The sequence below is a fragment of the Stegostoma tigrinum genome, chromosome 12 (assembly GCF_030684315.1).
Source record: "Stegostoma tigrinum isolate sSteTig4 chromosome 12, sSteTig4.hap1, whole genome shotgun sequence".
NCBI classification, from domain to species: Eukaryota; Metazoa; Chordata; class Chondrichthyes; order Orectolobiformes; family Stegostomatidae; genus Stegostoma; species Stegostoma tigrinum.
In genome coordinates, this window is record NC_081365.1 from 45,471,881 (window position 1) to 45,496,708 (window position 24,828).

At 41.5% G+C, this 24,828-nt stretch overlaps 1 protein-coding gene across 2 annotated transcripts in view; it reads left to right on the forward strand.

Moving 5' to 3' along the window:
- The window catches only part of srpx (sushi-repeat containing protein X-linked), an 84,316-nt gene that overhangs the window by 53,611 nt on the left and 5,877 nt on the right, over positions 1 to 24,828 (forward strand). For both annotated transcript variants that reach the window (XM_048540935.2, XM_048540936.2), the window contains 3 exons: positions 9,892 to 10,013; positions 12,855 to 13,034; positions 20,184 to 20,317. In XM_048540935.2, the coding sequence (XP_048396892.1) occupies positions 9,892 to 10,013; positions 12,855 to 13,034; positions 20,184 to 20,317 (436 nt within the window). The remainder of the gene's footprint in view (positions 1 to 9,891; positions 10,014 to 12,854; positions 13,035 to 20,183; positions 20,318 to 24,828) is intronic.

Below are 24,828 nucleotides of genomic sequence, written 5' to 3' on the forward strand. Positions count from 1 at the left end.
AATCTCTTGGTCCCTTTTTGAATAATTGTACCACAGAGGCAGTCCTCCAGTTCTCTGACTGCTCTCCTGTGGCCAGAGAGGACTTGAGAATTATTGCCAGTGCCCTTGTTACTGCTGCTATTGTAGATGTAGATGTAAACGCTGAGCATAATGTATAGTATGTACAGTATAATTTCTATAATATGGTAATTGAAACTATAAATTTTCTAAAATTCTTTACCCACGAAGGATTAAAGATTGACGTAGTAACTGACTTCAGTCAATGTTGTCTAGCGCCTTACGTTTTAATTTGAAGAGTTGTTAATTCTTGTTATCAAATATCCTTTTGTCCTCCTCATCTCCTTTCTTAATTCAGTCAGATCTCGCTGCACAGCCTTTCTGTCCTCTTGTTTAAAAGTTCATGATTAAATGGATTGTTGTAATAGCTTACAACTATGTGTAAAGGAAAGCGTTAATAATACCCCTTTTCAATTATTCCCTTTTAACCATCCTCTTATTGTTGTCAGATCTCATGTCTTGCAACTTTAATCAATAGATCTGTTTTCATTATCTAATTTATAATTTCAGTTTACTGTCTAATATCACAATCTGCACAGATCTTTTAGATACCAGAAAGAAAACGTGCAAATAATGGAATCCTTTCATCGGGACTAGAAAAGACAAAACAAAAGTTGAATGTCATTTAAATAGAGAGGTAAAAGAAAAATAGCACACCTATATATGTGACCTGTAAAGGAAAAGACAATTAAATTTGGGGCGGCACGGTGGCTCAGTGGTTAATGCTGCTGCCTCACAGCACTAGGGACCTGGATTTGATTCCCGCCTTGGGTGACTGTCTGTGTGGAGTTTGCACATTCTCCGTGTCTGTGTGGATTTCCTCTGGGTGCTCCGGTTTCCTCCCACAGTCCAAAGGTATGCAGGTTTGGTGGATTGGCCATGCTAAATTGCCTGAAGTGTTCAGAGATGGGTAGATTAGGTGGGTTATAGGGGGTCTGGGTGGGATGTTATGATGGTCAGTGTGGACTTGTTGGGCCAAAGTGCCTGTTTCCCCTACTGTAGGGATTCTGTGATCCATGATGATAAGTTATTTAGAATCTGCAGCACAAGTACAGCCTAATGGGTCTCTGCTGGGTGTTTATACATCTCATGAATTTCCTCACACTTTAATTGTCTGCCACAACCTTCCCCCTTACCCACTATTCCTGTTTCCATCATGTATGCTTAAAGCATCCACTTTAATGCATCAGTGTTATCAACATCAAAGTGGCATCTCGCAGTGCCTAAGCAATGGCCGGGGAAAGTAATTATTCCTGAATTATTTATTTGATCTGCTAGTGGCTGTCTCTGTAGTATTGTGAGGTTTACACTCTTGAGAGGGAACACTAACAGTTTGGTTTTGAACAAAGCCTATTAAAAGAGGACATGCTGTAGAAGCTTTACAGGCTCAGGACCCCCCTGTAGTGACATCAGATCACGTACGACCTAGCTCATTTAACACTTGATGAAGGGTCTAGGCCCGAAACGTCAGCTTTTGTGCTCCTGAGATGCTGCTTCGCCTGCTGTGTTCATCCAGCCTCACATTTTGTTGTCTTGGAATTCTCCAGCATCTCCAGTTCCCATTATCTCATTTAACACATGTTCAGCAGCTCGTCACAGCCTAAAGGCTTGTTTAACTCTTTTGTCCACACCTCCTTGCAAGTTCTTTTATGATATTCCATTTAATCATGAACTTGATCATTTGATTCTAACACACCACACACACAAACGCAGTTTGACATGTTAATCTCTAACATTGTTTGCTCACCTCTTGGAGATGTATAGTACTCAAATGTAACCCCACTATTTAAGAGAGATGGGGAAGGGAAAATATTAGGATCTCTTATAAGGAATGTGATTAGTGGCTACTTAGAAAATAATTACATGGTTCGATAGCGTCAACATGGATTTGGGAAAGGGAAATCAAGTTGGATAAACTGAATAGAATTTTTTAAATTATGAAGAAGTGTCATCTCGGAATCAAAGCATGAACTCTGTTTCTCTGTCTACAGATGCTGCTAGTCCTCTTGAGTTTCTGCAGCACTTTGTTTTTATTTCAGATCTCCAGAATCAACATATTTTGCTTTTATTTGTGTGAGTTGATAAGTTGTAACTGGGGATATTTTGTATTTAGATTTCCGGAAGGTGTTTTGGTCAAGTCCCACATGGGGTTAGCATACAAAATTAAAGCACATGGGATTGGGCATGTATTAGGGATTGATTAACAGGCAAAAAGCAGACATTTCAGAAAAATGGTTGATTCTCCAGTTGATAGATTGAACAGGTAGTACCTAGTTGGTGACATAATTTAAATTAGTGATTTGAATGAAGCCAAGAACTCTGGATGCCGGAGATCTGACACAAAAACAGAAATAACTGGAGCAACTCATTTAGCAGCATTTGGAGAGAAAACGGTTAATGTTTTGCATCCAGTGACTCTTCAGAAAATATTCACCGATTTGAATTTGGTAGCCAATTGTAATATGTTCAAGGCTGGAGATAAAAACAACGCTGGTGGGAAATGTGAGTGGTGAAGAGCATGAAAAGAGGCTGCAAGAGAATTTAGACAGGCTGGGCAAGGGCATGACAGGGTTATTATGTAGTAAAGTGTGAAGTTAACCATCTTGGTAGGAGGAGTGAAGATGCAGAGTATTTCTGAAATGGTGAGAGGTTGGAAAGTGTTGTGTCCAAGGGAACGTAGGTTTCCATGTGTATGCCACTGAAAGCTGGCATGGAGGTTCAGCAAGCAATTCAGAAGGCAAACAGTCTGTTATACTTCATCAGAAGAAGATTTGAGTACAGGAACAAATGGTGTTGAGGTAAATAATCAACCATAATTTTTATAGGCAGAGCAGGCTCAAAGGATTGAATTGCCTACTCGCACTCTTGTATTCCAATTATCTTGTTTCCCATAGAAGACATCTTTCTTCACTAAAGAAAATGGTGGACATTTCAGAAACTCTATTGTGGAAGAATCCATCATTACAAACAACAGAAAGTGGGAAAGAAAGAGCTATAATCTAGGTTTTGGGGTCATTGGGCATGTGACAGATGTCAATATATTGCTTTTCACCCAAGTGAACAGAGTGAGGCCCATGATGGAAAGGGAGGGTGAAAGGAAATGCTAAAGATAGTTTGCATGAAGTATGAAATAAGTGAAATTTTGAGGAATATCTTATGAAGTCTGTAAATCAGGACTAAAGCATGAAATAGCTGAGAAAATGCCAGAGAGGACACTGAGATAAAGTTAGGCCAGCCTATTCTGCAGAAACACAAAGCTAAAACACTTCTGCACCTCAGAGCTCTGCAATCCCTCACATTTAGATACATTTTTAAAATTTTTTTCTTCCAAAAATTGACAATTTCACATTTTCACACATTATACTCCATTTGCCACAGCTTTGCCCACCCACTTAACCTATCTATTCCCTTGTAGTCTCCCTATCTCCCCTTCACAACTCCATATCTTATTTATCTTTTGTGTCATCAGCAAATTTAGTAGCCATACTTGCAGTCCATTTATCCAAGTTTTTTGGATAAATTGTAAAAAGTGAGGCCCCGATACTGATCCCTGTGGCACAACACTTGTAATGTTACTAAAAAAAACAGCCATCTGTGCTTACCCTCTGTTTCCAGTTAGCTAACCAGACTAGTATCCATGCAAATATATTAACCCCTCCACCATGACTTTTTTTCTGCAACAACCTTTGACACAGCACCTTCTTAAAATATAAATACAGTACATGCCCTCCCCACTTATCCACAGAATGTTACTTCCTCAAGAAACTCCATTAAGTTAACACTGCCGGATTATCTTGACAGTTTCTAATTGCCTTACTAAAACCCTTTTAGTAATAGCTTCTCACTTCTTCTTTGTGATAGGTGTTACGTTAACTGGCCTTTGGTTTGCTGCTTTCTTTCTTCCTTTCTGAATAAAGGAATTACGCTTTCTGTTTTCAAATATAAAGGAAACTTCTCAGAATCTAGGGAACTTTGGAAAATTCAAACCAAGGCATCATTGATTTTAATGAGGAGGGTTCACTGGACCCAAAATGTTAACTCTGATGTTTTCTTCATAGACCCTGCCAGACCTCCTGCTGAGCTTTACCAGCAACTTCTGTTTTGCATCAATGATCTTATTTGCCACTTCTTTTAAGACCTAAGATGAATCCATTTTTATGGTGAAGACTGATGTGAAATGCCTGTTCAGTTCATCTGCAATCTCCTTATTTCCCATCATTTATTCCTGTGACTTGCTGTCTATAAGCAGAATGCAAACTTATTTTAAATCTCTGTCTAAACACTAATCTATATAAACCATTTATACTTATAGACAATGTTCTCTCATGCTGTACTTTTTCCCTACTTATTAATTTTTTGGTTGTACTTGGCTGATTTTTGTATTCTGTTCAGTCTTCAAACCTGCCACCCATATTTGTGTAATTACACGCATTTTCTTGAGGTTGATTTTTTAAAATTTAAACTAACTACCGTAGTGAGTCCTCCTGTTGGAATTTTTCTTTTGTGTTGCAATGCTTTAATCCTTTGCATTTGGAAATATCCCCTTAAATATCTGCCACTTCACCCTGTTGATCTATCCCTTGGCCTAATTTCCCAATTCACTTCGACTAGCTCTGTTTTTATGTGCTCATAATTGTCATCTTTAAATTTGAAATACTACTCTTGGGAAAATTTGTTTTTCCCTCAAAGGAGACAATTAGTGCCAATTTAGTGTCATGATTGCTTGATGCCATAATTTGTCATGCTAATTTTAGGACAGTGTAGGACCTGCCAACATAGTGTAATTTGATGCCATGTGTGGCCTTGCCGAGTCAGTGCATGATTAATGCAATTGCCTTGGAGTGCCTCACATTCAAAACATTCACCCTGCCCCGATGAGAAAAACAGCAGCATGCTGCACTCACTCTGTTTGGGGTGGCAGCCAGTTTGTACTGTTGTTGCGCAGTTGATATTTGATCGAAGATGGTGGTGTTTCAACTCTAGAGATAGTAGGAACTGCAGATGCTGGAGAATCTGAGATAACAAAGTGCAGAGCTGGATGAATACAGCAGGCCGAGCAGCATCAGAGGAGCAGGAAGGCTGACGTTTTGGGCCTAGACCCTTCTTCAGAAATGGGAAGAAGGGTCTAGGCCCAGAATGTCAGCTTTTCTGCTCCTCTGATGCTGGTGGCCTGCTGTATTCATCCAGCTCTATATCTCGTTATCTCGATGTTCCAATTTTGTTTCCTTGTGAGAGAGTTCCAGGCCATCTGAGAAACAGCACAATTCCTTCACTAACTCGTGTCCCATTTGTGTTGCTTTTCCTGATGACTATTCAGTTCCTTTATGTAACCATAATGTCCCCAGTTTACCCTCATGGCTTTGCAGAATACCAGCCCCTTTTTGATCATACACTCTCCTCATTTAGAGGACAGAGTAATTGTGACTTGTGAAATCTTTCCTTCCCTGCCAGAGCTCTCCCTTCCCTCCTAACCTTTGTGACATCCCACCCTTCTATTCTGAATTGAATGCTTACACTATAATCATTCCCTCAATGACCAAATCCAGTGAACTCCTTCTCCACACTTGAACTTCCCACTTTTTCTCGGACTCCATGAACTGTTCCCTTGGTGAGTCCCTGACTCTTACTATGCAAACTCCCAGTCCTGACAATACCTCATGCCCTAGACTCACTTGACAAGACCGCCCTGACTGAGAACGATCTACGTCCCTGGACTGTTGTCTCCACAACACCCTGATGGACATACCTGTAATCCCTGGGCTGCTTGCACTTGACCTCCAGGACTGACTGTTAACCAATTCTGGATTGCTAGAGCCATGGGCAAGAATTGGATGAACTCTTTGCCTGATCGAGGTGGGACTCCACTACAGATTGCCCCCCACCATTGATTTTCAGATTTCAGTATCAATTTGGCTGAAGCATGCAGTGTGTTTGCCACGTACACTGCTGTTCATGCTGTAGATGTTTACATTGATGTGGCATGGTGTCACACAGTAATACATTCATCCCCTTGACTGTTCAGTCTTTTGAACCATACCAAACCGCCTACCTCTCCCTACATGCAAGCCACAGAGGCTGGCTTTAGATAAGCACAAAGTAACTGAGTACTAAGAAGGAACCTAAGAGCCATAAAATCCTTCTTGTGTGCAAAGTGATATGGCAGAAATATACAATCATCTGTGTTCCTGAGCTCCATAGTAAATGTTGAAGGGTTGAACTGTTGAGAGTTGGTCTGATGATGTGGTGAGGCTTGTGGTTTGCCAATGCTGACATGCGTGGAGGAAGGAGGGAGGAAAATGGGGGCCATGAAGCAGGCAGAGGCATCATTGTGAAGACAGTTGGATAAAGGCCAGGTGAAGCTGGCAGTAAGCTGCTGCTGTTAGATAACCACTGTGGCTTTCATGTCATGAATTAGGGCCATCTAGTTACTTGAGGAATTGGAAGCTGTTTAGAAATGAGTTCTGAAGTAGTTATATCAGAATTTAAAATATTAACTGTGTTTCTTTCTCCATAGCTGATATCAGACGTCCTGAGTTTCTCCAGCACTTTTTATTGGAAATGAAATGAGTTGGGCTAAAATAAGATGCAAACGCTTGGAAATAAAGTAAAGCCGCTCAGACCCAGAGGACCATAGGACTCCTCTCTCATTAGAGAGTGACTGGTTTAACTTGATGTTCACTCAAGTTTGGGCAAAATTGAGACGGAGAATCCTCCCTGGTAACATCAGCCAGCCTGGGAATTGAACCCACACTGTTAGTATCACTTTGCATCACTAACTGGCTGACCAGCCTACTAAGTTAACTGAGCTCTTTTCGTTAATGGGAGGAAGATAGTCACTACTCATTGGTGAGATTCAGGACTCTCCATTTAAACCTCAAACAGAAAATTGGAAACTGTTTCCCTGATGTTGAGAATCATGTTTTCCCATTTTTGCCATATTTTTCCATGTTTCTCGCCATTGCCCATGCCTGTCAAGGGAGCAGAAAATTACACCATGTACGTACTTTAAAATCTGCCATGTATATCTCGCTACCTTTCTAATAAGCTGCCATTATTTCTCCCTTTTATAGCCTGTCCTACCAAGTGGTTACTCTTAGAGGTCCTGGACACCACTCCCACAAGTGACTATTTGCCTTTATAATGTATCATGACCATACCATTTCCACAACCTGCTTTCCTGAATTTCAGTCATCTTTTGCTCTATCAAAATGCTTCGGCTGCTGCTTGGCCTGCTGTATTCATCCAGCTCCACACTGTTATCTCGGATTCTCTAGCATCTGCAGTTCCCATTATCTCTCTTCATTTTAAGTCTCTGCTTTGCGTCCTTTCTGCAGTGGAGATAGGTCAAATTTTTTTCCTGCTGAATCTACTTTGTATGTTCTCTGGCTTCAGTGTTCTTCCATTTATGTTGTGCCAAAAACAGCACAAACAAATCTTGTCCTTTAATTGGACACAATGTCGTGAAGTAAGATGCTTTGAGCAAACAACTGTAACCTGATAGGGCTTTGATGATCTTTAAAATTTTTCGCTTCTGGCCTCAATTATGGCATATGATGGCTCAATTAGCAATTATGGCATATATGTTAATCCTTTAGAATTTTTACCTGACCTGACGTGAGATTTTATTTCAGAATGTCACAAAGTTAGATCAGGATTGTCAGGAAGAGAATCTCATTAGTTTGCTGAGCAACAAATTTTGAAGCACAGTTTAATATGAACATAAATAAACCAATTGGCCAGTAATTATTTAACACTTTACAGTGATTCTAATTGTATTTTTCATGAGGAATCTAGTTATCTGGAGCTGCTAACTCCATTTGTGCATGTGGATAGATCTATCTAAAATCTGCAATGTGTTATGATTCAGAACTTTGCCTGTAAAATTTCTTTCTGAGATAGTTATTGCAAAATTTATGGTATACTGTTTGCAGATAGACACCACCTGAATATTGAATCCCCACTGCTTTCAGTCTGATTCTATTCAGAATTCACTTTCACCAGGGAGTCATTTTAATTTGCTGCTATAAACAAAACATGTTCTAATTTATATTGAATTAGAAAGTTCACACTTTTCCTAAAATTATCATGCAGAACAACATTAAAAAATACAACCAATGTAAAATGGCAAATAATTAACTTAAGTAGCAAATATCATGGTGCTGTCTCATTAACTTTTCACCCTGATTAAATTTGATTTTGGATTTGTGTTATTATGGTATTTAATTTCCATTTTATGCATGAAAAGATCTAAAATGGTATCCTTTGTTGTGACAGTGTACAGCAGTGGGTTAATGAAAGAAATGATTGTTTCTGTTAGTGTTGTGCAAGGCTCTGGTGGATTGGGGAATGGGCAGGCAAGGAGAAAGAAACAAAAGATTGGGAGAAATCAGTCTTATGTTAGTCCTAGGATAATCTCAGTACCACATCACCTGTTGTGATGACTCTTTTGTCCATGCATTAATCAATTTTTTTTAGGAACAATAACTTGTATAATAATTTCAGATTAGCATCTTCTATTTCAGTGAATATAATTCAGTAAATTGCATACTCCATTGATTATTTCAAAGTAATTTGCGTTCAGAATGCATATTGATCTTCGTGGACTATAAACAACAGAAATATAGTTCTGGTTGGGACATTACAAATTATAAATGATTTATACCGTGTGATTTCTGGGGGTTGTGCTTAGCTGTAATTACTAAAGATTCAACCGTTGAAGTCTACTATGGTTCATCTGTTGCTTTGAAAAAGTCAATTAACTTTGAAGAGGCAAAGCTTTAACGAGAGATAAGAGATGCGGTTTTATTATCAAATCAAACTATTTGAAGGGGTCCATTGTGAACATTGCCTAGCAACAGCTTCTGGACTGAAGTTGTAGTGTTTCACAGCCCACCACGGTGGATTAATTGATCCAGTGATTCACTTCCTGACTCCCAAAAGCCAGACCACCATCTCGGGGCAGAACTCAGGAGTTTGATGGAATACTCCCCATTTGTCTGGATGGATGCAACTCCAACAGCACTGAAGAAGCTGGAGACCATTCAGGACAAAGCAGCCCACTCGACAGGCACCACATCTATAAACGTTCACATCCTCCACTACTGATTCATGGTAACAACAATATGTACCATCTGCACGATGTACTGCAGAAATTCATCAAAGTTCTTCAGACAGTATCTTCCAAACCCATGACCATCTAGAAGGCTAAGGGCAGCACATACATGGGAACACCACCACCTTCAAGTTCCCTTCCAGACCAGTCACCATCCTGACTTGGAAACATACCACCATTCCTTTAGTGTTGCTGGGTCAAAATTCTGGAACACCCTAACCACTCACAGCTCACAATTTCAAGGGCAACTAGAGTTGGGTAATTAAAGGTCACAATTTCAAGGGCAACTAGAGTTGGGTAATTAAAGGTCAGCCAGTTATGCCCACATTCCATGAGTGAATACAAAATATTTCTGCTCAGGGCCAATTTCTTCTCACCACTTCCAGGGAGGTGAAATTCTGCCCATTGTATTGAATTACCCTTTTCTTCCATGTGAGACTTAGACTTTGAGAGGTGCTGCACTGGCAACATATAAATAGAATCCCTCACAATGACAGTTTGTATGCCCTTCCTGTACAACATAGTCAATGCATCACACGAAAATCGAGGTGGTTCATAGCAATTAATTTTTTTTTGTGTTTTCTTCACTGTTCACCTTGGGATGATGCACATTTTCCCTGAGTAAACTTGTACTGCTGCATTTTCATATTTGTATTAAATTGTATTGGGCTGTGTTGTCGTAAAATGCAACAGAATTCACTATAAACACTTTTATCTTTTAGTGTCATTTTAAAAGGCCTTCCTCCTCGCTCAGATTTTTCAGAAGGCCAGCATAAAATTCAGTATACCGTTTTCGACAGGGCTGGAAACAAGGCTTCTTGTCGGTTTACAATTAAAGTGGAGGGTAAGTCTCATCTGATAATTCACGCACATTTAATAATTTCTGGCCTCTGAGTAACAAATGATATTTAACATAAACATTAAACTTCGTTTTCCAGACTGTTTCACAACGTTTACTGCTTTATCTTTTACAATTGATAATTGTTGTATTGCCTTGAAGCAAGTCAGCTTGGGCATTTGTGAAGTATTTTTAGCAGTCCTCCAATTTTAGCTTCTCTCTGCATTTTGGATTTCCTTCGCCTTAGCATCGATAGCCATGCCTCCAACTGTCCTTCACTTTCCTAGTTTGTGTGTTGTGGCCATGCAGTTTCCCAGCAGAGCCTATCTTGAGTAGATCCACGTACAATGGAACTCTTAAAGGAATACAGGCAGCAGACTTTCTGGTAGCAAAGTACCTTTTTAACATTGTAGAGATAGTAGGAACTGCTGAGGCTGGAGTCTGAGGTAACAAGGTGTAGAGCTGGATGAACACAGGAGGCTGGGCAGCATCAGAGGAGCAGGAAAGCTGATGTTTCAGGCCTGGACCTTTCTGAAGAAGTCCAGACCTGAAATGTCAGCTTTTCTGCTCCTCTGCTGCTGCCTGGCCTGCTGTATTCATCCAGCTCTACATCTGTTTTTTTTTAATATTGTACTTTTTTTGGATTTTGTTTCATATTTCTGAAAATTTTATCAAAATTGACAGTTACTTTTTAGGGTTAATTTATTATTTTAACAACTTAATGTTAAATGTCTCAATCAGTGGTCTGTTATTTCTGGTTTTTATTTTTGGATGTGTAATCAAGGAGTTCGTTAATGGAATTTCAAAAATGAATGAAGAATGGACTTCAGCTCATACTAACATTTAGAGGAACCGAAGTGAAAAGAAGGTTTATGTTGAAGATAATATTCAGTATATACAAACACCAACTTATATTTTATAGCACCTTAAATATAATTAAACATTCTAAGGTGCTTGACAGAAAAATTATAAAACAAAATGTGACATCAAACCAACTAAAAAAGATCGTAGATTAGCTGACTAAAGGGTTGGTCAAAGAAGCAGATTTAGAGAAATGTCTTCAAGGAGAAAAGCACAATAGAGAGGCGGAGAAGCACAGAGGGACCTCCAGAACTTGGAGCCGAGGCAACTGAAGACATGGCACTATTGATGGAACAATTACAGTCATTCAATTTTCCAATTCTTTTCCATCTGTCATTTCATAACCTTCCTTTACAAATACCAGCCCAGTTCTGTTTTAAATATTGTAATCTCTGAGTGAATACTTAGGAAATTCCACTTCATTTTTAAAGACTTTCTCCTTCTTTCTAGTGACCATCTTCAATCAACAAAATTCTGTCTTTCTCAAAATCTTTCAGAATGTTGAAAGATGATAATGCCTCTGGTCTGGAAAAATACCCCATTTGTTTTTAGAGCCTTTCTTCATTACTATAGTCTTTCATTTTTTGTTTCATCTCACTGCTGAAATAGAACACCTCTTACTTTATCCTTACAAAAACTGTTGCCTTGGTTTTCAGTTTAGCCTTATTTTAATGAAGAAGTTGGGTACCTGACCCATATTGAATCCAACACAGATAGCCAAAGGGAAAATGAATTGATGCATATTTCATTTACATTGTTAAATCTCTTCATTATGTTAAAAATACTTACTTTTGTTAAGCTATCTTGTGGAACTAAGCAGCATCAACCATGCAGGAGCATGGGTGACAGGTTTGATCACATTTTAAATGTTCACAACCTAATTTGTATTCAAAACTGAGAAGCAGAAATCTATGAAACAAATTATGAACATGCAGTTCGGAGATAGTAGCAACTGCTGATGCTGGAGTCCGAGATAACAAGGTGTAGAGCTGGATGAACACAGCAGGCCAGGCAGCATTAGGGGAGCAGGAAAGCTGACTTTCGGGTTTGGGCCCTTCTTCAGAAATGGAGAAGGGGAAGGGGATTCTAAAATAAATAGAGTGGGGGAGGCAATGATAGAAGGTAGATCGAGGAGCAGAGAGGTGGAGAGAAGATGGACAGGCCAAGGAGGTGGGGGTGAAGCCACCGAAGGCGAGTGTAGATAGGGAGTAGGGATGGGGGTTGGGTAGGAGGGAGGGAAGACGGACAGGTCAAGGAGGGAGGGATGAGGCTAGTAGGTAGGAAGATGGGGTGGGGGTTGGTCAGTGAGGTGGGAGGAGCGAATGGGGGAGAAAAGATGGACAGGTAAAGAGGCAGGGATGAAATGGGCTGGTCTTAGGATGAGGTCAGGGTGGGGAGAATTTGAAGCTTGTGGAGTTTACATTGAGACCATTGGGCTGCAGGGCTCCCAAGCAAAATATGAGGTGCTGATCCTACAGCCTTCGGGTGGCATCACTGTGGCACTGGAGGAGGTCCAGAATGGACATGTAGCCCAAAGAGTGGGAGGGAGAGTTGAAGTGGTGCGCGACAGTTTGTTTGTCATGAACTGAGCGTAAGTGGTCCACAAAGCTATCTCCAAGCCTCTGCTTGGTTTCCCTGATGTAGAGGAACAGTGGATACAATGTGCCACATTAGCAGATGTGCAGGTGAACATCTATTTAATGTGGATGGTTTTCTTGGGGCCTGGGATGGGGGTGCATGGGGAGGTATAGGAGCAGGTATAGTTCTTCCTGCAGTTGCAGGGAAAATTGCTGGGGGTGCTGGGGCTGGTGGGGAGTGTGGAGCGGACAAGGGAGTCACAGAGAGTGCAAACAAGAGAGAGTTGAACAACTAAGAATAAATGACTCCATAACTATTTTGAATTCCACAGACTCTAAAGCAAAAAAAATTCAGTTATTTATTGATTGATTGATTGAAAACTGCAGTTCAAATTGTTTTTATTATCAGTTAGACGCTGTGGGAAGCTCTCTCCACCAGATAATGGCTCCATGAAATGTTCGAGTGATGGAGATAATTATGGGGCAACTTGTGAATTTTCGTGCATGGGTGGCTATGAATTACGTGGAAGCAAAGCAAGTGTCTGCCAATACAACAATATCTGGTCAACGGCTGTACCCGTCTGTGCACGTAAGTGTATTTGTAACATGTAGAATACACCACTAAAATTCTTGTTGGAATCAGAATTGTAACCAGCCCTCTGCATACTTGTGTCAAATGTATAAACATCATCTAGATATGCATTGGTGTAAGGACCCATAATAGGTCTATGTGTTGATATTTGCCTACCCAGAATATAGGAAGAGCAGCTCATTACACTGCAAAGCAATGTTCAGATCTTATGAGCTTATTAGGTGTAAATTATGTATAAACTTATAAATTAAACTAACCATATTTTGTTCCTTACAATTTCTTCACCAAACTTAAGTCTGTATTTACTAAATAGTAATAAAAGTTTTGATTTTAAAAAAGAACAAACAATCTCTGATTGAAAATTGATCTAAACATTTGTTTTCTGCGGTGTAGTTGCTTTCAGAGAATACGCAACAATGCATTAGAAGCCAAAAAAAGACAGCTAATGGCATAATGTTTCTGAAATAACGTAATGTTTGATTTATATGAATAATGCCACAACTAATTTAGGAGGCTATTTAAATCTTTCCGTAATACTTAGATATCACCCTGTGATGACATCCCATCTTTACTTCACTAAAATGATTAATTTGGCAGATGGATCACTGTGGAAATTCACTCAGGAAATTAGCCATTTTTCTTAGCTGCCAGGGAAGAAGATAATCAGAAGTGGGGGATGTAAGCCCTTAAGTGCCATTACTTAAGAAAGGCTGCAGGGAAATGCTTGGGAACTACAGACCAGTGAGTCTAACGTCCATGGTAGGTATGTTGATAGAGGAGATTCTGAGAGACAGGATCTACAGGCATTTAGAATAGTCAACATGGTGTTGTGTGTGGGAAATTGTGTCTTATAAATTCCATTGAGATTTTTGAAGGGGTGACCAAGAAAGTAGATGAGAGCAGTGCAGTAGACATTGCTAAAGTCCATGTAGACAAAGCCTTTGACAAGGTACTGCATGTTGGCTTCTTGAACAAGGTTAAATCTCTTGGGATCCAGGGAGAGCTAGCCAATTGGGTACAAAATTGGCTTGACAGTAGAAGATAGAGGGTTGTGGTAGAGTTATCTTTCAGACTAAAGTTCTGTGACCAGCAGTGTCCCACAAGGAACAGTACTGGGTTCACTGTTATTCATCATTTATATAAACGATTTGGATAAGAGTTTAGGAGATATGGTTAGTGAGTTTGTGGATGACACCAAGATTGGTGGCGTAGTGGACAGTGAAGAAGGTTATCTGGGAATCTAGTGAGATCTTGATTGACTGTGCCCAGTGGGCTGAGGAATGGCAGATTGAGATAAACTAAATTAGATAAATGCAAGATGTTGCATCTTGGTAAGGCAAACCAGGGCAGACTGACACAGTCAATGGTAGGCGCCTGGGGAGTTGTAGATACCAAGGGGATCTAGGGGTACTAATTCATAGCTCCTTGAGATGGAGTCACAAGTAGACAGGGTTGTGAAGAAGGCTTTCAGCATGCTTGCTTTCATCGCTCAGAGCAGGGTGTATATAGGAGTTAGGACGTCTTGTTGCCTCTGTAGAAGATGTTGGTGAAGCCATATTTGGAGTACTGTGTGCACTTCTGGTCACCCTACCATAGAAAGGATATTATTAAACTAGAAAGAGTGCAGAAAAGATTTATGAGGAAGTTACCTGGACTGGAAAGTTTAAGTTAGAAGGAGGGATTGGATAGGTTGGGACTTTTTTCCCTGGATCGTATGAGACTGAGGGGTGACATTATAGATACCTATAAAATCACGAGAGGCATCGATAGCCAGCAGCATTTTCCTCATGGTAGGGGAGTCTAAAACTGGAGGGCATAGGTATAAGGTAAGAGGGGAGAGATATAAAAGGGCCCAGAGCAGCAATGTTTTTCACAAATGGTGGTGAATATCTAGAACGGACTGCCAGAGTTAGTGGTGGAAGAGAGTACAATTCTGTCATTTAAGAAACATTTAGATAAGTATGTGGATAGGACAGGTATGAATGGACATGGACCATGTGCAGGCAAATGGTACTAGTTTAAATTGTGAAAACTGGGTGACATGGGAAAGTTGGCTGAAGGGCCTATTTCCATGCTGTAAACCCCGACTCTAGGACTCAAAGTGACTATTAATTAACCACTTAAAATTCTTAATTGCTGGCAAATTGTGAAAACATTTTCTCATTGGCACTTCATTAAAGAGTTGACAAGAAAGGTGCAACTTTCTCTCCAGAGCAAAGGCGCACAATTATTTCTCTTCTTGGTCTCTCTTACCACTTCCAGGGATAGAAAAACCATGTTCTGAAGCTTCAACTGTTCCAAGTTAATCAGATAATGTAATATAAGCATACCAATTTCTCAAAAATAAAAATGAAATAACTCATATTTAATTAGTGACTTGTGTTGCCTTGGGCTACCCTAAATCAGTTCACAACCATTGGATTAGATTTGAAGTGTCCTTAATGTATTTCAGTAGGTTATATGTTAGCCAATTTATGTGAAATGAAATTTTGCAAATGAAATAACTTGTTCATTTTTTTTTATGGTGTTTATTGGGTAAACATGGGATTAAAATTTAAAGATGGAAATTAGCCTTTTTAAAAATTATCTTTGGGTTATCTTTATTAAAGGTTTGGAAGGATTTGGCCTTTCTCAAAAGCGTGGCTTTGCAGTTGATAAGCCTGCAGTTATCATTCTGTGCCTGCCTTTTGCAGTCTGTGGTTTGAGCGTGTGCAGACTGCAAATCTTCTCAACCTATGTCAAGATAAGAAAGAAAGAAGGATCTTGCATCTGTATTTCCTTAGTTAAAAACCTCCTCATGCTGCCAAAGGATTTCTGTGTTTTTAATGTCCACATTTCAAAGGTGGCTGAGGAATACATATTTGAATAATTTATTCAGGAAAGTTCACTTTGATATGAACATTTGGACAATAATAGTAGAGAGAGGAATGGAATAGATCAGTGTGCCACCCTTTGAGCAGGATTGTACAGAAGTCTGAAGAAAATAATTCTAGGACTCTCCTATCTGAGAAATTCTATACTTGGATCACAAATCTAACCATTAGAGAGATATTACATTCATTTTTAAAGTTTTTCAGCAAAATTTCAGATTTTTATTCTGAGCAAGTACGCTATTTTAAGTTCAAAATTCTCTCAACATTGTCCTGTAATATGGATTGTGAATAAATCAAGTTTCCCTTCGTTAAGATATTTGTATGTTATTTACTCTGTCTTAAAACAATTTAATCCTATATGAGAATCAATTGAAAAAATACTTTAGAAATCCTTGGCGAGACTTCCTGCTGGAGAATTGCAAATGTTACGGCCTTATTCAAAATGGCTTGTGCTAATGAAAAGTATGGAAGCTGAATCCTACAGGAGAATGGGAGGAGGGATGAAAATTCAATCAGTGAAGTGGGACTTTAGCAGGGCTTTAAGGAAGGAGAGTGAAGAGCACATGTGGAAGTGTAGAGGGATGGAACTCGGGAACACATCAGCTGAAGTAAGTAAAGGATAATGGATCACGCAGAATTAGTGGCCATGGAGAGCAAGAGAAAGATGCAGTACAATGAATAGTCAGCAGCTTTGCAGTAGAGTCGGAATTAACATGCATAACATAGCTCAGTGTCTTGATAAGTCCAAGTACAGGAGCAGAATTTGAGCCCGTAGAGAATATTACAAGGAGTATTAGAAACAGTCTGACAGAAAACAGTATCCATCTCCAGAATGGATTTTCTGTTCTCCATGCAGCAGTTTTGAGAGTAGGTGTTATGTAAGATCCATTGATTTTCTGATCATCTGCCTTGCCTGACATGTTACAGGAGTGAGAGGGTAGGCAGTGTGGTATGCCCATCCTTTGGCCTATTCAGAGGCACCTTAAGGACCTCATTCTGTTCTGCGGTAGCAGGGTGGTGGCCTATACCTTGTGGGGAAACCAGCAGCTTAAGTAGGTGATAATAAAATGTGAGGCTGGATGAACACAGCAGGCCAAGCAGCATCTCAGGAGCACAAAAGCTGACGTTTCGGGCCTAGACCCTTCATCAGAGAGGGGGATGGGGAGAGGGAACTGGAATAAATAGGGAGAGAGGAGGAGGCGGACCGAAGATGGAGAGTAAAGAAGATAGGTGGAGAGAGTGTAGGTGGGGAGGTAGGGAGGGGATAGGTCAGTCCAGGGAAGACGGACAGGTCAAGGAGGTGGGATGAGGTTAGTAGGTAGCTGGGGGTGCGGCTTGGGGTGGGAGGAAGGGATGGGTGAGAGGAAGAACCGGTTAGGGAGACAGAGACAGGTTGGACTGGTTTTGGGATGCAGTGGGTTGGGGGGGAAGAGCTGGGCTGGTTGTGTGGTGCAGTGGGGGGAGGGGACGAACTGGGCTGGTTTAGGGATGCAGTAGGGGAAGGGGAGATTTTGAAACTGGTGAAGTCCACATTGATACCATATGGCTGCAGGGTTCCCAGGCGGAATATGAGTTGCTGTTCCTGCAACCTTCGGGTGGCATCATTGTGGCAGTGCAGGAGACCCATGATGGACATGTCATCTAGAGAATGGGAGGGGGAGTGGAAATGGTTTGCGACTGGGAGGTGCAGTTGTTTGTTGCGAACTGAGCGGAGGTGTTCTGCAAAGCGGTCCCCAAGCCTCCGCTTGGTTTCCCCAATGTAGAGGAAGCCACACCGGGTACAGTGGATGCAGTATACCACATTGGCAGATGTGCAGGTGAACCTCTGCTTAATGTGGAATGTCATCTTGGGGCCTGGGATAGGGGTGAGGGAGGAGGTGTGGGGACAAGTGTAGCATTTCCTGCGGTTGCAGGGGAAGGTGCCGGGTGTGGTGGGGTTGGAGGGCAGTGTGGAGCGAACAAGGGAGTCACGGAGAGAGTGGTCTCTCCGGAAAGCAGACAGGGGAGGGGATGGAAAAATGTCTTGGGTGGTGGGGTCGGATTGTAAATTGCGGAAGTGTCGGAGGATGATGCGTTGTATCCGGAGGTTGGTAGGGTGGTGTGTGAGAATGAGGGAGATCCTCTTAGGGCGGTTGTGGCGGCGGCGGGGAGTGAGGGATGTGTTGCGGGAAATACGGGAGACGCGGTCAAGGGCGTTCTTGATCACTGTGGGGGGAAAGTTGCGGTCCTTAAAGAACTTGGACATCTGGGATGTGCGGGAGTGGAATGTCTTATCGTGGGAGCAGATGCGGCGGAGGCGGAGGAATTGGGAATAGGGGATGGAATTTTTGCAGGAGGGTGGGTGGGTGGGAGGAGGTGTATTCTAGGTAGCTGTGGGAGTCGGTGGGCTTGAAATGGACATCAGTTACAAGCTGGTTGCCTGAGATGGAGACTGAGAGGTCCAGGAAGGTGAGGGATGTGCTGGAGATGGCCCAGGTGAACTGAAGGTTGGGGTGGAAGGTGTTGGTGAAGTGGATGAACTGTTCGAGCTCCTCTGGGGAGCAAGAGGCGGCGCCGATACAGCCATCAATGTACCGGAGGAAGAGGTGGGGTTTGGGGCCTGTGTAGGTGCGGAAGAGGGACTGTTCCACGTAACCTACAAAGAGGCAGGCATAGCTGGGGCCCATGCGGGTGCCCATGGCCACCCCCTTAGTCTGTAGGAAGTGGGAGGAGTCAAAAGAGAAGTTGTTAAGTGAGAGGACGAGTTCAGCTAGGCGGATGAGAGTGTCGGTGGAGGGGGATTGGTCGGGCCTGCGGGACAGGAAGAAGCGGAGGGCCTTGAGGCCATCTCCGTGCGGAATGCAGGTGTACAGGGACTGGACGTCCATGGTGAATATGAGGTGTTGGGGGCCAGGGAATTGGAAGTCCTGGAGGAGGTGGAGGGCGTGGGTGGTGTCACGGACGTAGGTGGGGAGTTCCTGGACCAAAGGGGAGAAAATGGAGTCCAGATAGGTGGAGATGAGTTCGGTGGGGCAGGAGCAGGCTGAGACGATGGGTCGACCAGGGCAGGCAGGTTTGTGGATTTTGGGAAGGAGATAGAAACGGGCCGTGCGGGGTTGGGGAACAATGAGGTTGGAGGCTGTGGGTGGGAGGTCCCCTGAGGTGATGAGGTCATGAATGGTGTTGGAGATGATGGTTTGGTGCTCGGGTGTGGGGTCATGATCGAGGAGGCGGTAGGAGGTGGTGTCGGAGAGTTGGCGTCTGGCCTCGGTGATGTAGAGGTCAGTGCGCCATACTACCACTGCGCCACCCTTGTCTGCGGGTTTGATGGTGAGGTTGGGGTTGGAGCGGAGGGAGCGGAGGGCTGCCCGTTCTGCGGGGGAGAGGTTAGAGTGGGTGAGAGGGGTGGAGAGGTTGAGGCGGTTAATGTCTCGACGGCAGTTGGAGATGAAGAGGTCGAGGGAGGGTAGGAGGCCTGGGGGTGGTGTCCAGGAGGAGGACTTGTGTTGGAAGCGGGTGAAGGGGTCAGTGGAAGGAGGGTTAGGTTCCCGGTTGAAGAAGTAGGCATGGAGGCGAAGACGGCAGAAAAACTGCTCTATGTCCAACCGTGACTGGTATTCGTTGATGTGTGGTTGTAGGGGGACAAAGGTGAGCCCCTTGCTAAGGACTGACCGTTCATCCTCAGTCAGTGGGAGGTCTGGGGGGATGGTGAAGATGCGGCAGGGCTCAGTGTGGCTGTCTCCTCTGGGGTTGCTGGCTGTGGAGGTTGTGGGCGGAGCGATGAGGTCGTCGCTGTGGAGGTTGTGGGCGGAGCGATGAGGTCGTCGTGTAGGTGGATTGGTGTCAGACAGGGAAGGCCCTTCTTTGCAGCCTCTTAAACCCATTGGATGTGTTGAAAGGTTATGTCACCGTTTTTAACCCTTTCCCTGGCTTTTTGAATCTGGCTCCACGTTGCCTTTGCTGAGACCCCTGACGCCAGGCTTACTTGGATTTCTCGGGATAGTGGGACTGTCTGCAGTCATTGCAGCAGGCCCTGGCTTAAAATAAATAATGCTCCTTCTTGAGTTAAATTACTGCCGTGGGAACATGGGTAAGCTCCACATATCTGAATGTTTAGCCAGCGATCAGGGAAAGTTGCACTGAGTAAAATCCAGCCTTGCTTAGAAAATAAATATTAAGTATTGGTTAAAGTATGCTTTTTAAGATTCCAGTGCACAAACTCAGGCAATAGTGAGAGATGAGATTCTTTTTGTTCACCTTTAAGCTGTGCACTTTATTCCTGTTGATATTTCAGCCATGAACATTAATGTGGGTGTTACTACAGCAACAGCACTTCTGGATCAGTTCTATGAAAAGCGTCGTTTGCTGATCATATCCACTCCTTCTGGTGCAAATCACTATTATAGATTCCAGCTTGGAATAATTCAGGTAACGTTCACTGAAAACCAGCAATAGATTCCTAAAGAATATCAATACAGTAATCTGATTGGGTGGGTTTTTAAAAAAAATTTAGTTTATATGTCTTAAGCACGTTGTTGGGGGACCAGTAAGTTTGTTTGGTTAGATGGTTAGCATGTGGATCAAATAGTGCCATCAGTTTGGTGTTCAATCCCCTTCCTGGTTGAGGTAGATTCATGTTGGTCTTCTCACCTTACCTGTGTGAAAAATCATGGCATTTTGCTGCGATATTTGTCAAAAGCCTGCGTCCAGGCAAAGAACTGAAGAAATCAGTTTCTCCCTTTTTTATCCATCCCTACATTGCCATAAACCATGTTTTTAGCTCCTATTCTGTAATTAATCATGACTGTTTGAGTCCAGCTCTCAATTCCACTCTGTATGGGCTGATATTAGGAGCTCGCTTTCTAAATAAATGCCACCCTGCATCATTGTCTCATCATTTGAAGACAATATAAAATCATTCACTTTACTGTGGGTCTGAAGCCATATGTCGACCAGTTAAGGTAAGGAGAGTTCATTCCCTAAAAAGCATTAGTAAACCATAAAGGAGCAATTAAAATTTTCTATGTGGGGTCATGAGTACAGTGTAAGGGCTGTTATTGAAATAGGTAATGGTGTCAAAGCAAAGGGGCAGAAGGATCCAGAAGGATGCTGGTACCCTTGAGCTGTTCGTAAGGGCTGTGGGGAGAGTGCAGGTAAGTGGAGTTGAAATGCCCATTAGCCATCATTAAATGTTGGAGTGGACTTGATGGGCCGAATGATCTTACTTCTACTCCAATGTCTTATGGTCTTGTATCTGTTACTATATCAGTGCAAGGCTCCTTTGGATATTATCTATCATCAACACAGATTTAACATATGATACTGATTTTATCAGTGGAATTACATAAAAATTCCTCTTCAACATGTTTAAATTTGTGTAAATACAAATTTTTGGTCTACAGACTACGATTTTATTTTCTTTGTTAACCTATTCTTCTTCCCCTATCACGTTGCAACATTATTCGTCTCAAGTTGATTAACTGCATTGAGAAGATAAAGTAAGTCTCTTTTCAAATGGTGCTCAGCATGGTTACTGCATTTTTGTCATCTTTGCTTATAACCACATTAGGAAGGAATAGTTGAGTTCAGTAAACTTCTACTGACAATAAATTCCAATTGCAATATTAAATAATATGCACATACACATTCAGTGAACATAGGAATCATTAACTACAAGATGCAGTAATCATGATTAAGTTTTCTGTTGTTATGTTTTGTTCTTGGAATCAACAGAATTCTGGCTTTTCATGTTGATTACATTTGATTTAAAGTGTGAAATCCAAGTGACAATAGTTGTTGCCTGTGTTCTTGACTAAAAATAAACCTGTGTTACATGATATGGGTAAATTGCCATTAAGGATGAACAAATAGATATACGGAAGCAGGGTAGAAAGACACAGCAAATGTGAGCAGGTCCAGTATAGAATATGGTGTGCTGCCTTGGGACCTGACTACAAATAGGATATTGATTGTTGCAAAGGGCTCATTGAAAATAAGTAAACTTTGAAGAATGATGTGACTCACCTCACTGGAGAAAAGAAAATTGAGAAGATGCATGGTACAGATCTTTAAATTAATGGCGTGTGTGAAATGAGAAGATGCAAGTTATTTCAAAGAAACAGAGTTGAGAAAGGAACGTTTTCTTCCCTCCAGGAAGGTGGATATGTAGAATAATCTCCAAGGTAAAAAGAAGCTGGATTGATATCTGTCAACATAATGGAACAAGGAAAGACATTAGAGTCCCATGATGTAGGTGGCAGTGGGTGCTGGGGAAGAAACAGGGATGTGTTTAGTCTGGAAATAGAAAAATTATACTACTTCTTGTTTTGGAAAGGACTTCATGGGACAAATGTCCTTTTCTTGTTCTTGCCTACATAGTAAAAATGTTAGATGTAGTAATAATGATGACGTGAAGGTAAAACAAAGTTTGAGTTGAAGTGCAGTTCTAATTGGAACAAGGAATTGAATGCGTGAGGTTTATTTCATCAGCATATGTTAATATGTCTGTCATTTCTACAGCAATAACTTATGAGGCTGTGAGAGGAAAAGAATTTCATTGTTTGTCATAAAAAAAACTTTCACTTTAAATCTTGCAGGCTTTACTCATTTTTGTACTGTACCAGGTAATGAGTAGTAGCTACTTCATAGGTTTAGAATCTCATACAATTCGTACAGTGTGGAAACAGGCCATTCAACCCAAGAAGTCCACACCAATTCTCTGAAGAGCATCTGACCCAGACTCATCCCTCTGCCGTATCTCTTTAACCCTGCATTTCCCATGGATAATTCACCTAACCTACACATCCCTGTACACTATGGGCAATTTAGCATGGCTAATCCACCTGACATGCACCTGTTTGGATTGTGGGAGGGAACTGGAGCACCCAGAGGAAACCCATGTAGACATGGGGAGAATGTGCAAACTCCACACTGTCACCCAAGGATGGTATTGAACCAGGGTCCCTGGTGCTACGAGGCAGCAGCATTAACTATTGAGCCACGGTGCCATCCTAGAAAAACAATTTAAATGTTTGGTGTAAACAAATATGATAAGAGATATTTATTATTAAGAAAGCTGCCTAGTATGTTAGGTTGTGTGGGCAAAATTAGAGTACAAATGAGCAGTAAGCAAAGTAGATGGAAAAGTGATGAGAAAGTAGATGACGGTATTTTTATTTATTCCCTACATTCAATTGTCAGAATCACAATGTTGCAACCACATATTACAAGATAACTAGCAATATTTAATAATTAACAATTCCTATTCAAATCATTTCTCATTTAAAGTATTTTTTGTTTTGGTCAAAAGAGAAAAAAATGCCGTCTTTTTAATACTAATGTTAAGGCATTTACAGAAGGCTGAAGCAGAGATGAAGTTAGTTAAGGTATATGGACTCTTCAAGCCTTTCAGTCAAGTGAGGCACTCATTAGTGTCAATTGTATGGTACAGGGCTTACGAGAGAAAGGGAATTTTCTTAATTGACTTCCAGGGAGTTACTTCCCAGTTCTAGATGTACATCTGCTTTATTGCGGCATTGGATCTTGAAACACATATTCTGATTTTTTAAAACAAATATTCATTTATGGAACGTAGGCATCACTGGCCTGGCAAGGCCAGAAATTATTGTACATCCATAAATATCCTTGAGAAAATATGTTTGGGTCACCTTCTTGAACTGCTGCAATCCATGTGCACAGGTACATGCACAGTTTTATTAGGAAATATGTGCCAGAGGTTTCATTCTGGCTCAGGGGTCACATGTTGGAGAACAAGTTTAATGCCAAATTAACTGGACATAATCCTGGTGAGTCATAGGAGACTGTACCTGTCCCAAAGCTTCCTTTATGTGGCTTGGAGAAACACATCATATTGCCTCTTGTCAATAGATAAAACAAAAGAAACAAAACCCACTTATTATTTTGTCTTTCTACTTACCTTTGCTTCTGGTAATGGCTTAATTTGGAGGCTTCTCTGTGCAGATCTCTTGCTAAAATTGCAGCTTACATCATTGGAGCCCAAATTGCATATATAAAGAACATTCCAGCTGTGATGTTAGTTTTAAAGTGAGTGGAAGTAGCTACAGGGGAGAAGTCAGAGGTAGGTTCTGTACTCACAGAGTGGTCGGGGGCGTGGAATGCAATGCCAGAGAGGATCATGGAGTTGGCCTCATTAGGGGCATTTAAGCGGCTATTAAATAGGTATATGGATGATAGTATAAGGTAGGGATGGAGGTTAGATAGATCTTAGGATTAGGGTAAAAATTTGGCACAACATCGTGGGCTGAAGGGCCTGTACTGTGTTGTACTGTTCTATGTTCTATGTGACAGATGTCCCACTTTCTGTTCAGGAGACCAATTTAAGATTCCAAATCCTACGGTGGCAACAGGATTAGTGTGGCCAAGTTGTGTGAATTATTTTAGCTGCCCTGGACAGGTTGCTGATATAATTTAGAACAACCATTGATCAAGCCTCCTGGCTCAACCAGTAACAGTAAAATTGCAACAGTCTCAGAGGGTGCTGTCTCCGTTGAGAGAAACGGGCTGTTGGTAGTTTAACCTGAGGACTTCACCCTTCAAGCAGGGGGTGAGGTTGAGCCCTTTGTGAGGGAATTCCCAGTCTTGACTCATTAACTGAAAACAGGCATTCTCTTTGGAAAAACTGTGCCCCTCTTAACTTCTAATAAAGCTGTCAAGTAACCAAGCACAGGCAATTCAAGTCCCATTGGGAAACCTTCAATCCACCTTTATAACTCTCTCTTGAATCCAAATAAACTTAGTATCAAAGTATATGTAGGCGAAGCTGGCAAGACTGCATTTACCTATGTTGTTCTATGAAGATGGTGGTCATTTGCTTTCACAGCAAAATAACAAGGTCAGAAAGATGTTAGAATATGAATTTTGAATTTTAAATATTGAAAAATTCTTTATGTAATTCTTTA